The 17315-nt window shown below is 43.7% G+C and overlaps 4 protein-coding genes across 6 annotated transcripts; 3 read left to right on the top strand and 1 right to left on the bottom strand.

Annotated features, from left to right (window-relative positions):
- Window positions 1-2173: 2173 nt before the first annotated feature.
- On the top strand, window positions 2174-3208 carry LOC116196706 (glycine-rich protein 2-like). Its single transcript, XM_031526566.1, has one exon. It carries the CDS (start codon window positions 2275-2277, stop codon window positions 2869-2871), a length of 597 nt encoding a protein of 198 aa, XP_031382426.1. The 5' UTR covers window positions 2174-2274; the 3' UTR covers window positions 2872-3208.
- Window positions 3209-4414: 1206 nt separating this feature from the next.
- Window positions 4415-7591, top strand: LOC116196704 (thaumatin-like protein 1b). Of its 3 annotated transcripts, none has more exons than XM_031526564.1 (3): window positions 4415-5660; window positions 6565-6668; window positions 7073-7591. In XM_031526564.1, the coding sequence occupies exons 1-3, from the start codon at window positions 4861-4863 to the stop codon at window positions 7087-7089; spliced, it is 921 nt and encodes a 306-aa protein (XP_031382424.1). In that variant the 5' UTR covers window positions 4415-4860; the 3' UTR covers window positions 7090-7591. The 3 variants fall into 3 exon arrangements, with proteins under 3 accessions (XP_031382424.1, XP_031382425.1, XP_031382423.1); XM_031526565.1 differs by lacking the exon at window positions 7073-7591 and adding an exon at window positions 6781-7052 and having other exon boundaries at window positions 4417-5660; XM_031526563.1 differs by lacking the exon at window positions 7073-7591 and having other exon boundaries at window positions 4419-5660; window positions 6565-7052.
- A 1845-nt stretch (window positions 7592-9436) lies between these two features.
- On the top strand, window positions 9437-11957 carry LOC116196703 (thaumatin-like protein 1). The gene is made up of 4 exons (XM_031526562.1): window positions 9437-9652; window positions 10115-10454; window positions 10640-10969; window positions 11427-11957. The coding sequence occupies exons 1-4, from the start codon at window positions 9577-9579 to the stop codon at window positions 11734-11736; spliced, it is 1056 nt and encodes a 351-aa protein (XP_031382422.1). The 5' UTR covers window positions 9437-9576; the 3' UTR covers window positions 11737-11957.
- Window positions 11958-12487: 530 nt separating this feature from the next.
- Window positions 12488-16387, bottom strand: LOC116196702 (protein NUCLEAR FUSION DEFECTIVE 4-like). The gene is made up of 3 exons (XM_031526561.1): window positions 15936-16387; window positions 13381-14264; window positions 12488-13294 (listed from the first exon to the last, which is right to left on the bottom strand). The coding sequence occupies exons 1-3, from the start codon at window positions 16275-16277 to the stop codon at window positions 12820-12822; spliced, it is 1701 nt and encodes a 566-aa protein (XP_031382421.1). The 5' UTR covers window positions 16278-16387; the 3' UTR covers window positions 12488-12819.
- Window positions 16388-17315: the final 928 nt, after the last annotated feature.

Here is a 17315-nt window from a genome sequence, read left to right as displayed (position 1 = left end):
TTGCTTAAGGTTGGTTTATTGATTTATACTATATAAGTTTTTAGTGAACAAAATAGTGGAAATTTTTTCTATCACAATTTCAAGAGATCAAGGTGCCGTTTGGTTTTGAAAAAAATTATATTCTGCTCCACTCTAATTCTATTATTCCTTCAATTTAATAACATAATCATTACTTTTTTATTTAATAATAAATTCTCACTCATATTTTTTCGTAACCATTATTACACAATTTTTTAAAAATAAATTCATCATCTACTTCTACTTTAATGATCCAAAAAAGCATGAAGTTTGACAACTTTTTTCAATTTTGATACAAACTTTATTTTTTAGTTAAAAAATATACGAACTTTGATTTTCTTGTCATGTTAAGCATTTGTACAATTTTTCATCCATTTTGTTGACTTTGCAGAAGACGATGTCTATGCTGTAAATAGTGTCCTGCCATTTTAGCAAAAATTTTAAAAAATTAAAGGAAAAAAAGTGATAAAGGTGATCGGAGAAAGGGTGAGCCACCACCCCCCGATTAGAGTCACCGGTGATCTAGAAGGCACCGACAAACCTAATTAGGGGAGTGATGGACAGGCGAAATTGGGAGAATCCTCAAATTTGGGGTTATTCCCATTTCAGCTGGTGGGACCTCGATCTCGGCTATCACCCTTGGGGATTCTCCTGATTTCAACAGGTAGAACTCCAATCTCGGTCACCATCCCCTGATTAAGGTAGCCGACGCCCTCTAAGATCACCAACGACCCCAATCGGGGTTACGGTAGCTAGTCGAGGCTCTCACCCTTTATCCAATCAAAGTATTTCTCTTTTTTTTTTAATTAAATTTTTTATTATTTCTGCTAACATAATGTGATACCATTTGCTATTTAGTCACGATTTTTCGTCACGTCAGCAAAATTGATGGAAAATGATACAAATATCTAACTTGACAAGAAAATTAAAGTTCGTGCTTTTTTTGCCAAAAAATGAAGCTCGTGCCAAAATTAAAATATGATCAAAGTTCATGTTTTTTTGGACCATTAATCCTTACATCTATATATATTTATATTTTTCTTCCATTTAATAATAATTTCTTACATATACTTTTTCATAATTATTATTACAATTAATTTTTTAATAATATTTTTTCCATATATTATATACATAATACATACTTTGGTCCCTATTATATTGGAATGGAGTAATGTAAAATTCAAACTATGAAACAAAACGAATCCAAGGTCCACTATTATCTCTTTACATAGTCTTTTTCCTCTTATTGCATCTATAGTACTTCTTTACACAAGAATCGAATAGAAAATTAATAAGTTACCATATATTAGGCTAACCAATTTCGTTTAAATCGAATGATCCTCTTTTGCTTTTATATTTTGGAATTACCATGAAATAACAACCCCTTTCAAAAAATTGTCAGGCTGATGAAGTTTCCGAGACACTTTTGCGAACATATGGCCTTATACATCATAATCACAATGTATCATTAGAACTCTTTAAAAGCATTTTCGAATTCCTCACATGATTAACACAAGGAGACTTTATGTCTAGATCAACTTTAGACTTTCTCGTCATTAATACTCTTCAAAAGCATTTCCAAATTCTTCACATAAAAAACATGGGAGAGATTTTATATTAAGATCAACTTTAAACTTTCAAGAGGAGTGAAAAACCAACTATGTCCCATGTATTGCAACCTCAAATGATTGAGATCCCTAGCAAGCTTAGGAGCAATACATATAAAAAAAGTGTAACTTCAAGTGCTCAAAATGCTTCTGCATGGATGAACTATTGATTGAATGGAGAATTCACCGTTGAACCGGCTAACTTCGAACCATCTCCATTCCCTAAGCTTGGTCAGGTCGGATCTAGGGTCAGTTCTCTTGCGTCCATCCAAACATATGGGTGTTAATTAAATTCGCCGCCAACTATTAAACTAGACAATGCATTTCTCCATATAGACAATTTCCCTTGAACCAAGTATACAAAGAGAGGCTTAAAACAAAATAGAAGCTAACCACTTATCCCAAAATAAATAAATAAATAAATAAAATAGAAGCTGAGGACTAGACTGAATACAAGAGCAAACAATTGGGAGGAAATCGATAATGTTGAATAGCATGGGCACCGAATGGGGATATATATCCCTGTATAAAATCATGCGAGGTCTGCTACGCCAATACCTCAACGATAAGAGAGGAAAGGAGAGAGAGAGAGTGAAGGGATCTGTGGGTTGTTAGGGTTAGGGTTGAGCGATTTGCCGTCACAGAAACAATGGGGGAGAGGATCACTGGCAAGGTGAAGTGGTTCAGCGACCAGAAGGGTTACGGCTTCATCACCCCCGATGACGGCGGCGAAGATCTCTTTGTCCACCAGTCCTCGATCCGATCTGATGGCTTCCGCAGCCTCTCCGAGGGAGAGACCGTCGAGTTCCAGATCGAGGCCGACGGCAACCGCACCAAGGCTGTCGACGTGACCGGCCCCGATGGCGCCTCTGTCCAGGGCAGCACCCGCGGCGGTGGCGGCAAGGGAGGAGGCTACGGTGGAGGCAGCTACGGGGGCGGCAGCTACGGGGGCAGCTACGGCGGCCGCAGTAGCCGAGGAGGTGGTGGTGGTGGCTATGGCGGCGGGTACGGCGGACGCGGAGGTGGAGGCGGCGGCGGGGGCTGCTTCAAGTGTGGGGAGGAAGGACACATGGCGAGGGACTGCTACCAGGGCGGCGGCGGCGGCGGAGGTGGAGGAAGGTATGGTGGCTCCGGCGGCGGGGGCGGGGGCGGGGGCGGGGGCGGGGGCGGGGGCGGGGGCGGGAACTGCTTCAAGTGCGGCGAGCCGGGCCACTTCGCCCGCGAGTGCACTCAGGCTGCCAACTGAGACTAATCAATGGGCAGTAGCAGCAGCAGCAGTAGCAGCTGCAGCCTGCAAGTAGTAGTGTGGCTTTTGATTTGATGGAACTTTTCTTTTTCTTTTTTTGCGGTTTTGCCCTTCGTTTTGATCGATCGTTATAGCCTTTTCTGGGTTGTTTCGAGAACTTCTACATTCGCGTGTTCCGGTTTTGTTAATCGATGTCGAAATCAAATGGCATGGTGTTGATGTTTCCGCTTTTAGGTAGATTTGAGGAGATGAGGTTTGGATCTTTGATCGCTCTTCTCTGTAAGTGTTCATAGAGGCAACGCAAATATCTATACATGCTCGTTTTGATTCGATTCGATTCGATTGGACTGATTAACTTTCATTATGAAAATATCGAGATCCATCCTGTTCTTCAATTACCTTACATTATTTTTTATCTCACGTGTACTCTCGAGGTCGATACCTTCACTGTGATCTCATATGCTTACTGAGAAGCACGAAGTAAGTATATCATGGTTGATTGAATGCATCTCTTCTCATTTCGATTCTCGTTGGAGAAAACAGCGATAGCCCGTCCGGGATAGAGAAATCGAAAGGAAACTATGGCACTGCAGCGTGTAATTTGTATGGCGTTCCATTAGACTCTATTTGTACTTCGCTCCATTATACTCTATTGCTGTTCTGTTTCGGCCAGAGGGGTTCTAATGGTGAACGAAGGGACTATAGCTGTTTATGATTCTACCCGAAGAAGTATTAGTAGTCCATTAGCATAGCTCGTAGTTTGTATTGTCAAATTTAATTTCGTTACTAAACACTATGTTGGGATCTGACGGTTAATCTCGGATTGCTCATTCATGATTCAAATGGTGAAGCTGGCGGCATGATCATGGGCATGGTGCTCCAATGCCCCGTTCCATGGATCTCTACATTATTTTTCTTTTTGATAAGTGATGGATCACTACATGCCAACAGTTAGAAGGTTGCCATCCTCCTTGATCATGATTAAGGTCATCATATAATGAAGTGAATTACGGTGGCATCGGCTACGAGACGGGTCTGATCAATTCTTCCTCATTGGGCTGGTTCTTGACCCGACCCGAGTGTCCGTGGGCCAGAATATCTGTACTGTCCGTGTCCATTAGGCCCAAAATGCGTATATCCAATTGCCCTTTGCAGCTGTCCCTCAGTAAATGAATAGGCAAAAGGAGGAAGCATCCGGAATCCACTGGGGTAGTTGGTATAGGCTAACTTGGTCCGAAGAAATGATGGAGGATCAAGTCCTCAGAGGTAATCCTAATACGGTTTTTCTCGATGCACATAGAGGCACCCGGGCCTATGGTGCAGAATTTTGGTGGGGAACGATATGCTATTGTGGTAAGTTGCTACTGGAAATCAAGTTCATTCATGGATGCATCCCAAGCTCGTCTGATGGAAGAGGGGACTCCATGTTGTAACCACAGGACCGTTCTATGGGAAATCCTTTGTTCGCTTGATCCGATCCTTCAAGAATAGAAGGTTTTTTTTTTTTTTTTTTTTTATAATCTTTTTGGCTCTATTAAGGAACAACTAATGGAAGAGTTGGATCAGGATTAAAAGCGGGAATAAATGCATTTGCTTTTATACCATGGTGAAAGAGATGTTTGAGATTCCGCATTTCGTATCCTCTTTCGACCGGGACCTTGTCGTCCCGACTAATGGATGTTGATGAAGGTTGTGATGTGATGAATGCAACAATTTATGTCCGAGCACGGGACAAGCTTGTTTGAGTGAATCCTTAACGAGCCAAAAAAAATCAATAAAAAAACAGCAAAAGGTCAGAAATTGGGAAAAGCGAAAGTTGAGTAGAGTGTAGAAGGAGAAGCAACAACGCAACAATGGCTGTTTTTCCTTTCGCAAGGAAAGTAAAGTTCGATCTTTGATGGTCACAACTTCCACTGAAGAGCTTCCCATGAAAGCTCCCGGATTGCCCACAAAATTTTGATCGGTTCTGAGCTCTTTCCGGCCGATCGGATGGATAGGAGGCTCTCCACGGTCGCCGGCAGCACCGTTATTCTTTATCTTCTCTTCTTTTCGCTGCCGTCGGAGGTGAGCTCGGCTTCTTTTAAGATAGTCAACAAGTGCCGCCGGACGGTGTGGCCTGGCCTTCTGTCCGGCGCCAACACTGCCCAGCTCGCCACCACCGGGTTTACCCTCCGGAGCGGCGAGTCCCGGACCATTACCATCCCCCAGGCATGGTCGGGTCGGATCTGGGGCCGGGCCCTCTGCGGGAAGGACCCGCAGACGGGCCAGTTCTCCTGCCTCACCGGCGACTGCGGCTCCGGGAAGGTCGAGTGCGCCGGCGGCGGCGCCAAGCCCCCCGCCACCCTGGCGGAGTTCACCCTGAACGGCGCGGGGGGGCTGGATTTCTACGACGTCAGCCTCGTCGACGGGTACAATCTCCCGATGCTGGTGGTCGCGAGGGGGAAGGGGCGGAGGCCGGCCAACGCATCCTCCTCCGGCGGGAGCTGCAGCGCGACGGGGTGCCTTGTGGACCTGAACGGGGCGTGCCCGAGCTCCCTGAAAGTGGCCCGCAATAACCGGAGTAGGGAGTCCGTCGCGTGCAGGAGCGCCTGCGAGGCGTTCGGAGACCCACAATACTGCTGCAGTGGGGCGTACTCGACACCGGACACTTGCGCTCCATCCCCGTACTCCCTTTTCTTCAAGAACGCCTGCCCACGGTCGTACAGCTACGCCTACGACGATAAGACGAGCACTTACACCTGTGCCTCCGGCGACTACATCATCATATTCTGCCCATTGCCTTACACAAGGTAATTTCGATTAGATTGCTTAATTTGGTTCAGTTGGATGAGCTTTGTCGGAATGATTATTTGCTGCATCAAGCATGTAGCTATTGATTGGTCACACTTGGCACTGATTAGATGAATAGCTTATAATCCATTGAACAGTACCAAAGGGGTCCTAATGGTGAACGAAGGGACTATAGCTGTTTATGATTCTACCCGAAGAAGTATTAGTAGTCCCTTAGCATAGCTCGTGGCTTATATTGTAAATGATTCGTGCTTTCAATCTATTTGGAAAGTTATATCGCGCCGTCACCGCACTCTTTGAGTTCTTTTGCGATTGTGGAAATGGGGGTAAGACGAGTAAGTCTGTTGAGGGTGGGGATTCCATAATAGAGCTCCAGTTAATCCCTGCAGCCCTTATGTATGTGTAGTTGACTTCGTTCTGTTGGAGTTTTGTTTACAAGATCAGCTGAAGTTGCAATGGAGTCGAGGCGTGTATATGTTTTCCATTGTTGGAAACTGCTTTTCATTAATTTCAGGGTTGTCTTTTAACTTTGGTGGCATTATTGCACAGTGAAATGTTGACCCTTTTAGATGATTTTTGTTAGTTTTTCTGGGTTTCGATGTAGATGTGAGGCCAAACCATCGACTGCTTTTTTGCAATGTTTTATTTGCCCGGAGGGCCAGATTGAGAACATGAGCTGCCTTAACTGAATGATCAATAATGCTGTTTGTTGCTAGAGTAGTTAAAAATGATTGTGTGGCTTGTTCCATTGAGTCATATTGAGGATAATGGTGTGCTTCTAACATATATTATTGTCAAACAACTCGGCCGATCATATTGGCATTTTCTTATTCGCGTAAGTAGGAAGCGTTACCTAAGAATCCCTGCAGAGCATATAAGCTCGATTATCATTTGTCTTTGCAGTCAGAAAGTCCTGAGTGCGAGAAATGATGGAGTCCCGCTGCCTCTGGTGAACAAGACCACGATGTACCTTCCAAGCAAACACCCGAATGCAGCTTCATCCCCAGGTCTGGTCAAAGTTCGATTAATCAGTCTCGCTGCTTCTGTTCTCACAGCACATGTGCTCTTTTACTCGCTGTTGTCTCCCTCATGACTGACTCCAATCCTGAAAACTCCCAGACAGATAAATAAGCCGTCACAAGAGCAGCAGGTCCTCATAGAGTATTTATTTGCACAGTCTGTCTAAAGGTCGGTTCAGTTCAGTGGAAGATGATATAGATGCAAAACGCCCCATCTCGAGCCAGATTGCAATTCCATGAGCAATCTTGTATATTCATTCTCTGTGGGTATTGATAATTTTTGTAGTCGTTGAACCGTCAGTATGCATTGCTTCTGATTAGTTCTGAATCCCACTGTACCGCGTCATAAGAAATCGCAGTCATTAAGGATGATGTGAGGATGCATTTTGTAGGCTCAGTCTTAACTTGATGTCAGCCCAACTCAGCACTGCACGTTGGAATGTCCATGTTGCAGCAAGAGAATGCTGAGTCTTTCGCTTTGCATATTCGTGTTCATCTTCAACAGCTGGCACAGAAAAGGGCGCATCGCTCTTTTAGCCCGAAACGCAAGCTTGGCACTCGAAAAATCAAGCGGATCATCGCTTTACAGCAACGAAGGGTGGCCTCAGATTTGCGGCAATGATGGAACAACAAAAGTGAGGGGTATCCTCATCTTTTTGCATTTTCATCTCTTCTGTTCTTACACCAAAGTCCCTCCCTTTTCTGATCAATATCTATTCCATTTCTCTGCAAAATCTGTGAAAGTAAAGTAGCTTTGAACGGAACAAAGTGGATGGGTCTAGCCGTCTAGGTGGTTAGACACTTTTTTTTTTTTCCCTTTAAAAGTCGGTTTCAAATATTGTGAATAGAAAAAATGCATTATTGGGTGAGCTTTAACTCTTAGTTACCTTATTGGACTGGAACTTAAATTAGTTGGGCGCATTTTGTTTACAGCTATCAGGTGGTGCAATCGAAAAATAGAAGTAGTTTTGATTTTAGGGTTAAAGTAATTTTGATTTTGACTGTGAAAAAAGACAAATGTTGTGTAGTGTGTTGAGTTAAAGTTAAAGTTAAAATTTTTGACTTGAGAAATGTGTATTTTTATTGTGTAGTGTGTTGAGTTAAAGTTACAATTAAAATTTTTATGATTTTAATCCGAAATCAAACGTGTCATTATTATTTTTAAGAGACATTATTATTATTATTATTATTTCCCTGCTTGAAAAGAAGAGAGCGCCCAAGCAGGGAATCCAATGCCGTCACGATTCATTATCTCGAGATGCAATGAGATAATTCAACGGTCACGTAGACCGCGGCAAGAGACCGAGAGGCTTAAGGCAATAGATCAATGAGACCACGCAATGCACGTAAACGAAAATGAGGGTACGTAAGTTACTGTTCACATTTATTTGCAAAGGAATTAGGCTTTTGGATATTTTGTTAGGCCAGGGAAATAATTGCAGCTAAAACAACTTTACTCATTCCTAAACCTATAAAGACACAAGTCATAAGGTGGGTTTGTCTTAGATTGCAAACTGGGTTACGTTATATGGCTCGAGATCAGCTATGGTTTTTGAAGTATGTTACACCAACTCGAATGTCGGTCTCAGCCATATGGCCTTGTAGGCAAACAAAACTATGGTCGAGGACGGTGATCTAGGAATACGGATCTCGGGCGAAAAGTTGAGAAACCAAAGAAACAAAGACTCCAAATTTACTAGCAAAACTACGGTGTGTCGGCTTTTCCACCCGGACACTCAGCGACAGCAGCTTCATCAGCGATGAGTTATCGAACACGGGAGATCGATCCCGTTCCTCGAACAGAAACAGTCACTGTGTAAAGACGTTTGCAAAGGGTGAGAGACGATAATTAAAGGGACCGAAGAGATGGTAAAATTTCCTCCATAATTAAGGACACGAGAAGGGTTTCTATTCCCACAAAGTCTGACCCACCAGCATATAATTGACAGGACCAGAGGGACAGAGAGGGTCCCAAAGCTCCATAATTTGCCATAGCCAGCAGTCAATAAGACACGCTGTATCTCGTGAATATTATTTAATCATTTAACTGTTTAACACTCGATCATAATATTTGAAAACGAAAAATTGGACACATAATGAGTTCATAAATTCCCACTTATAACCATTTTGATTGATTATTACTCATTTAATATCAATAAGCTCAGGCTAACGGGAAATTTGTATTTTGCACTCTGAAAATCACCACTGGTTTTAGTTCAGTCCTTGAGACTGACATTATCCCAGTTTGCTCCCTATAATTTTGGGTTTGGTCCCATTTTCGCACCACAACTTGAAGAACGTGCGAGTGCTTCTTGCCATAGAGGCAGATCATTGATCTATTCATTTACTTGTTTTAGTTATCAGTTACGTTGCAAGAGAGCGCTTGCCCTAACACGAGATAGGAAAACATAAAAAAAGAGGGTTGAAAAAGATTCACTAATAAACTACAAATTTAAAATCTTTTACGTTCTTGTTAAGTGCGAGCATCACTAAGTAAACATTGTAGCAGTATGGTATAATCTGGATTTCATGTTGCAAAATACACTGGAGAGTAATCATCAGAGCGCCAATGACTAATGTACGACTTCTTAATTTCAAATTAAGGGCGAGTGACATTGTATTGCACCGTTTTTCTCGTAGATTATGTTTATTTTGGGTGTAGTCCTGAAATAGGCCAAGAGCAAGAGCCCCACCCCGCTCTTTTTTGCTCTTTTTACCATTTCGTCATTTTCCTTTCCCCAACACCTAACCAGTGCCCTGTCCCATCAGCTGCTCTGTTTCTTCCATCTCCCTAAAATCTCTCCCCAACACTTCCCCTCTTTATCTTCACCCCAAGGCTCACTCATTCACTCTCACCAAGATCACAGTCACCCCCCATTTGCAGCCGCTCGCTCCCATGGGTCCTTTCGTCAGGCGCTCTTCCCTTCTCAGCATTCTGGGCATACTAGTAGCCCTTCTCTCCATTTCCACTGGTGAGTATGTGTCACATTTTCTTTTATAGATTTTCCCGAGCTTTTACTATGTTGAAATGTGCTTGGTCTTGTGCTTATGTCTGCCATTGGTCGTTGGTTGTTTGTTTAGATTGTTCGGCAGTAGTAGGATTTTCTTCCATTGTCCCCATTTTTCTTTGTTCCTAGGAGACAATGCAGATTAGGAGAGGCCTATGTTGGAGTTCATGTTTCGGAGAGCTTTCCTGGCAGGAGAAATTAGTTTCTGTTTCCTTAAAGAACTGGAAAATGGGGTAGGAAATCAGACATCGTAGGAGACAAACCTGAAATTGTTTTCCATTTTCAGCTGCAGTGCTCATTGTTCACTTAGATTAGCTTCTTGGGTTGATTCCTTCGTGTTGATGTCTCTTAGTAGCCTTAGCTTCCTGTGCTGGTAAATCTGGGAATAATGAAAAAGATGGGGGTTTTTTGGTTGTTTTACTTCAGGTGTATTAGGAGCAACGTTCACCTTTGTCAACAGATGCAAGTACACGGTTTGGCCGGGCATTCTCGCGAATGCAGGCAGCCCTAGGCTCGACAGCACCGGGTTCGAGCTCCCCAAAGGCTCCTCCCGCTCTTTTCAGGCCCCAACTGGCTGGTCTGGCAGGTTCTGGGGCCGGACAGGCTGCAACTTTGATGGGTCCAGCTCGGTTTCATGCCAAACTGCTGATTGCGGGTCGGGTCAGGTCGAGTGTAATGGGCTGGGAGCTGCTCCGCCCGCCACACTCGCAGAGTTCACTCTCGGGATGGGCAGTCAGGACTTCTACGATGTTAGCCTCGTAGACGGGTGAATACGTCTCTGCACATTTCCTATTTCCTATTTCGACAACATTTTATTATTATTACCATGCATAAAGTTCAATAGGACTTTCTCCGCGTTGATTGAGTGGTTAAAGGGGACGGACCAGAGACGTTGGGGATACTGTAATGTGGTCTTCGGAATATAATTCACTGATATCTTCTCATTTACAGGTACAACTTGCCGATGATAGTAGAACCTAACGGCGGCTCGGGTGCATGCACGACAACTGGGTGTCTGGCGGACCTGAACGAGCAGTGCCCCATGGAACTGAAAGCGGAAGGGGGCGGCGCATGCAAGAGTGCATGTGGTGCATTTGGCAGCCCTGAGTACTGCTGCAGCGGCGCATACAGCACACCCGCTACTTGCCGCCCCAACATCTACTCCGAGATGTTCAAGGCGGCCTGTCCCAGGTCATATAGCTATGCATATGACGACGCCTCGAGCACATTCACGTGCACTGGGGCTGATTACACTGTGACGTTCTGCCCCTCCACTCCAAGGTAAGCTACCTCCACTACTTTCTTGGAAGTCGTTCTTGGAATGCGTGAGCTCGAGATTCCGAGATGTTGTTTCATTGGTATGAATTTTGCATTAAAAGTAATAAGTTTTTCATGGGTTCATGGGAACTTTTGCATTAAAGTAGGCAACTTTATCTTGGTACATGCAAAGGGCAAGGACCAAAGCCAGAGATTCTTCTTTTGGGGCTGTGTATTTGCTTTGTGCTCTGTTCTTTGTTCCATTGTATGTATTCTTTTTTCGGGAAGTCCACAAGATGTTCTTGGCTTATTGATAGATTAATTTTTAGTTCGGGTGTCGGCTTGACTCTGTCCTGGTGTTTCTTGGTGTTTGCTGAGAGGTCATCGGGTGGTCTTCGATGCACAGCTTCAAATGTATCCACCAAAAGCTCTGACCCCTAAATTAAATCTTCTGCTAATCTGGAGTGTGTGCAATTTGCAGTCAGAAATCGTCTCGGGACTACTCCACACCCGTAACAGGGCCCACAACAGAAACGACAGCAGCACCACAAGGTTCGGATTCCAATTTCGTGTCGGATCCCGGCTCTGAGCTGGAGTTCGGGTCAGGACACTCGGAGTCAGGGTCGGTGGCATATATGGGATCCACCGAAGAAGGGAGCGGGGCGCTGCTGGCCGACGGGTCATATCTTGCTGATTTGGCCATGGGAGGCTCACCACCGAGGACTGAGTCCCTCCCCCCATTTGCCCTACTGTCAACTCTGACTCTCCTGCTAGTTCTTCTTCGCTCGTAAACTCGTAATGTCTCAATCCCATGGTTTCCCCTTTTGGTTTGGTTAAGTGTATATACGACCAAAATTTGCAGCCCTGCTTTTGGTTTTGTTATGGCCTTTTAATATGAATGGCTGCTATTAGAAGTGTGAGTTCCCATTGATTAATGTCTCTGATGAATGCGCTGTTTGTAAGCATTTTAATACTTAAATTGCTATATGAGAGCGGCCTCGATTTCGTATCTCACTTTAGCTCGATTTAAGATTCCGAGAATACGCTATTACTTCAGCTAATGAAATGCCGGAAGATGGAAGATTATAGTAATCTTCACGGATGTGTCTACGAGTAGGTGGCCTACGAGGACTTCTTCAAGAAGTGATCCGGCTGGGATTACTTTCGAGATGTTGAGCTGACCTTTCTTTGCCCGTTACTCTACTATGGGAAGGTAGTAGGGCTAATCCACTTGGCTTAATTAGAGAACGTATCGTTTTCAGCTTCTTATTGTTTTGTTACTTTAATTTCAGCTTCTTATTGTTTTGTTACTTTAATCCTAGCCGGGATCTGCACCTCTGAAACATTCTCGAGATCACCCGTAAAATTCGATGGGAAGATCCTTCTCCAGAACAGGGCGGTCAAATTCAGGTACCGCACTCGAAACATATTTGTATCATTTTTCTGGCAGAGCACAAATTCTGTTCTAAGATTTACTCTGCCATCAGTTGGTTCGCCAGTTTATTGCAGAAACTAGAACCGCATACCTGATATGCTATAACGTTTGAACGTGAAACGGCTAGCGCCAAACTCTGAGCCGATGTCTGTCTGTGCCGATTTTGTTATATTACACTGCCTAAAGATGGACCTAGAATGTGTGCCACAGTATACATAGATCATCCAAAATCACACGTTGCAGGAACATCAATGGCCTTATACATAGACCCATTCAAAAAGTTAAGAGGAAAAGATCTACTATGTATAGTTGACGCTCTTTGGAAAGAATTGTGAGGCGGTCGAGTGTAACACGAAAGGATATCATCAGACAAAAGATCCCTTCGTATAATTTGGATCGTTGCCCTCCTATCCTGATTCGATATGCCGGAGTATATTTATCATTGCCCATTGGAGGTTTCCTGCTTCTTCAATTTCTTGCTTGCATAGATCTTGGCATAGACTCTCTTGGTCCGGACTGCGAGCAACACGTCCAGCCCGAACCCAACGACACACGCCATAGCCATGACCACGAATACGAGCCGGTAGCAGTGGGCACCGACGCACGTGTTCCCACCACTGGGCGTTTGCGTGGCCTGTGCATCGTACAGCAGGCCAGCAAGCAGGCCCGAGAACAGGAATGAGCCCAGGGGAAGGTTGAGGATCAGGATATTGTAGATGAGGCCGTAGTACTTGAGCCCAAACAGCTCAGAGGCAGTGGGCACCGTAACTGCGAGGCGGACCCCATAGCAGATTCCGACCACGACCGAGCCAATATACAGGGATCCTGGCAGGGCCAGAGCCATTAGTATGTAGCCGACTGCCATCAGGACCTGCGACGCCGCGTTCCACAAAGGTCTCGGTGTTCCAGCCTTCCTGTAAAATTGTAACCAAGTAAGATCATTTTAATGATTCGAGTTCAACCCAAAAATTGTTAGCTGCAGAAGTTATAATTGCCTTACTTGAGGAAATACTCCGATATAGTTCCCGACCCGATCCGACCGAAGAAGCCCCAGATACTCATCAGTGATACGAACATCGAAACATCGGAGTAGCCGAGCGCAAGCCCCATCTGCCCCATGTTGTTCATAACTGCGAGCCCTGTTCCCACTCCGCACAGAAACGAAACGAACATAATCCAAAAGTCGACTGTTGTCACTGCCTCCATGATCGTGTGGTCTTCTCCTATCACTGGTCGCCAAGTCACAGCCGGACCCTCCTCTGCTGCGGTTACCACAGCCTTCTTTTCCACTGCCACCTCCTTCTCCACCGCCACTGTACTCTCCTGATGGCTGCTTAGGAGTGGCTCGGCGATTTCGGGCCTCTCGACATCTAGAACGGGCTTGCCGCTGAACTGCACAGTCTTCAGAAAGGAATACACCGGTACTGATATTGGGGACGCTAACAGGATGAGGAGGACGGCGGCAAATATCTTGGAGAAGACGGGGCCGTGGGGCCCAGAGACATCAAAAGCAAGGAGGTAGAGTGCCACGGCCACTGCCACGGCATTGAAGACCCCGAAGTAACTTGCCTCCTCTTCGGGATCCTCAACGGTAGAGGTTGAGGAAGAGGAGGTTGTCGGGGGTAGCTCGCGGAGGAAGATGACGGCGGAGAGGCAGACGGCAAGGGGAACCACGGAGAGCATGAGGAGGAAGGTGGAGGGCGAAGGGTCGGGGAAGAGGGAGGCCGAGAGGTCGGTGAAGATGGCGGTGGAGAGACCGACAAAGCCCTTGAGGATGCCGGAGACAGGGCCGCGGTTATGGCGGAAATTGCGGATGCACGTCACCAGCACCGCCGTGTTCATCCACGTAGTGCTATTCCCTCCCATGCAAAGGAATATGCACATCTGTCCCCACACATAGAGATGTCAAATTATTTTTTTTTTTACTTCTACAAAATTAACATTCATAAGAAAAAAGTGCAATAGTTTTAATGCTAACCAGTGGGACCAGTCGTCACAGGAACAATTTATTAGACTATTGTCGGGTTGTACCGATGGGTTTCAAAGATCTTAGGACATGTTTGGTTTCAAGATTCTATTTTAAAATCACAATTCTAACTTAATTCTACCAATCACAAAATAAAATAACTCATATAAAGTCAAAGAGTGGATCTCATTTATATCACTTTTTTTCACAACAAAATAACATAACTCATACAAAGTCAAAGGGTGAGCTCCATTTATTCCATTCAAAATCAAAATCAAAATTTAATTTTAAAATCCTATTATGAAACCAAACGCAACCTTAATATCGTAAGAGATTTAATGTACCTACTGAGAGAGACCCATACCAATCGGTTTCACAGACCTTTAATATAGTAAACTGATCTAATGCATCAACGGTTTAAGAGAGACCTCCACACAAATGACATAAGCATATACGAGGAAGAAGATCGTATTGTTAATTGCTGGCAAAATTTAATTAATCATGACCAAAGTAACAAAATTAGACTAATCAAATTTCGGGGAATTTTATTTAATAAGAAAATTAAGATGACACCTGTTAAAAAAAAATTAAGGTTACACCGTACACCAACTGTTGAATGAGTAAAAGAGGTGCTTCGACAACTACCTTTGTCTCTTTCCCTAATTTGTAATTGTCTATTATGAAATTACCCCCAACAAACATGAATCGGGGAGCCATGACTTTTATTCAGGAAAGTAAAAATATTACTTCATATAAATAGTATATAAATATTTTTTTGGAGAATAAAATACTGATTTTACATAGAAAAATTTATAAATAAATATACTTTTGGGGTAAATTTTAAAAAATTCAAAGTTTGAGAGGCAGTTATTCCCCTGTCAATACATTGGCTTCGCTCCTAATGCAAGATGTTGTACGGAAACATGAGGTCTCGAATTCAGTGAGATTTTTATACCCATTTAGTTAGTTTTGTTATTTTTATTATTGTATTAAACCATAGATTTCCCTTATAATAGGAAAAAAAATGAATTGGTACAAATTTGGAGATTTTTACTGGCAAAAAATCGAATAAAGAACTTCATAGGAATTGACTGCGCCTCTTTATTTACATTCTCTTTTATTATGCCCGGCCTCTACCGCAACAGAAAGGCGAAAAAAAAGAAAAGACAACAACAAGATGAGCCGACTTTGACACTTAATTTTATTTTTACAGTTTCTGCACCCTAAAGTCTGTTATGTCCTAATATGCACCCTAAAGTATAAGTTTGTGCCCCGTTATACACCAAATCCCTGTAACATACCCGAAACGTTTTTATTGTCAGTATTCATTTTCAAGGACAAAATGGGAATCCTCGAATGCAATTTCGGATCAACCGGAAGAGAAAGCAACATGGCAAGTATCCGAAGAGAGCCCTAGCCAACGTGAAAGGTTCGAAGTTCGGGGTGCAAATCGCAATTTTCCCTTTGATAAACCGATGAAGCTTTAAACCTTTTGACTTCTTGAGTGAGAGAGAGGAACAACCGTCGCTTAGAATGCAAACCATACTTTCAATCAAAATAGTTGATTTTATTATCTATGTATTGATCACCTGCCAATAGGGAAGAGGTTGGATCCTTCGGCTGACGACGAGCCACTGAACCCCGTATCCGATGAGCCCCTCGACCGAGCCGATGAGGAGGATGACGGGGGTGGGGAGTCGGTCCGAGGCGAGGCCGGCGAGGATCCCGAAGGCCTTCCCTACGTCCTTGGCCACGGAGAGGTTGTTGAGCTGGAGCTGGGTGAGGGCCATGAGGGACTTGAGGGCGTCGGAGTAGTTTGAGAACGTGTAGTTGTTGCCGGAGATGGCTTGCACCCACACTGCGGTCACAAACCCGAGCCACTTGAGGGCGGCGGTGGAGGGCCGCGCCGAGAGCAGGTGGAGGGAGCCCATTGGTCTTCGGTCAAGTCACCGGGTTGTAACTAACGGCCGGTCTTAGCGGGAGGTGAGAGAGGAGAAAGGTTACAGAGTTTGAATGGTGGGTTGCTAGGAAAGTGGAGACAGAGGAGGAGAGGGTTCTTAAATATATGTGTAGAGAGATAATATGCTCGGAATTTCCATCACACGCAAGAGAGAGAGTGGACTCTTGAGAGTAATTTTCAAAGGAATAAAGAAATTGTAAAAAATAAAAATTACCAAATTTGTCGCGGTTACCAAATAATGCTTCATGTGAACGAGCTTTTATTGGCAATGCATAGTCGGAAATTCATTGAAAACTTATTCAGCCCGTTTGTTTTCAGAGTTACAATCACAAAAATTTTAACTTTAACTTTAACTCAACCCACTACACAACAAAAATACATATTTTCCAAGTCAACTTTAACTTTAACTCAACACACTATACAACATTTGTCCTTTTCCACAATCAAAATCAAAGTTACTTTGACTCTGAAACCAAACGCTCCAGTCGTATTTAGAGCTAAACTGATATACTAGAATGAGATTAGAGTGAATTGACTGAAAACACTTTCGAATCTCATGAGTAATAAAGGGAAATAGAAAAATGGTTTAGGGGGTTTCTAGGGGTGAAGGTGCCAAGGTGGTAGAACGCAAAGGGACACACGCTGACGTAGGGCGCCGGGCAAGTGAAAAGTCCTTTATGTACATGCATTCTATGATCTTTTCTTTTTTCCTCCAAGTGGATGTATATGTGACGAATTAATACGAGATTAATATGAGGGCTGGTGCAATTAACTATCAAATAATAATCATGCTATCGCAGTAGGTGCAGGCTTCATGGCAGCGTGACGTGAGAATTGGATATATGTGAAAATATTATGTGATCAGTAATCAAATTAAAATTGATTTCAGTTAATGAATTGAGAATGTCTTATGATCTCATAAAAAAAATATAAATATGAGATCAAGGAATCATCACGTTTTTTACTTGCAAAACATACAAACCATTGTTCCGACAAGGATTATAGACAT

The sequence above is a fragment of the Punica granatum genome, chromosome 2 (genome assembly GCF_007655135.1).
Source record: "Punica granatum isolate Tunisia-2019 chromosome 2, ASM765513v2, whole genome shotgun sequence".
In the NCBI taxonomy this organism is placed as follows: domain Eukaryota; kingdom Viridiplantae; phylum Streptophyta; class Magnoliopsida; order Myrtales; family Lythraceae; genus Punica; species Punica granatum.
This window is presented reverse-complemented; position numbering and strand designations above follow the sequence as displayed.

Coding starts and splice junctions, on each gene's coding strand:
- LOC116196703 (XM_031526562.1), top strand. CDS start 9,577: ATGGGTCCTTTCGTCAGGCGCTCTTCCCTTCTCAGCATTCTGGGCATA. Junction 9,653..10,114: donor CCTTCTCTCCATTTCCACTG/GTGAGTATGTGT, acceptor GTTTTACTTCAG/GTGTATTAGGAGCAACGTTC. Junction 10,970..11,426: donor TTCTGCCCCTCCACTCCAAG/GTAAGCTACCTC, acceptor TGCAATTTGCAG/TCAGAAATCGTCTCGGGACT.
- LOC116196704 (XM_031526563.1), top strand. CDS start 4,861: ATGGATAGGAGGCTCTCCACGGTCGCCGGCAGCACCGTTATTCTTTAT. Junction 5,661..6,564: donor TGCCCATTGCCTTACACAAG/GTAATTTCGATT, acceptor TTGTCTTTGCAG/TCAGAAAGTCCTGAGTGCGA.
- LOC116196702 (XM_031526561.1), bottom strand. CDS start 16,277: ATGGGCTCCCTCCACCTGCTCTCGGCGCGGCCCTCCACCGCCGCCCTC. Junction 14,265..15,935: donor AACCTCTTCCCTATTGGCAG/GTGATCAATACA, acceptor GTGTGGGGACAG/ATGTGCATATTCCTTTGCAT. Junction 13,295..13,380: donor ATATCGGAGTATTTCCTCAA/GTAAGGCAATTA, acceptor ACAATTTTACAG/GAAGGCTGGAACACCGAGAC.
- LOC116196706 (XM_031526566.1), top strand. CDS start 2,275: ATGGGGGAGAGGATCACTGGCAAGGTGAAGTGGTTCAGCGACCAGAAG.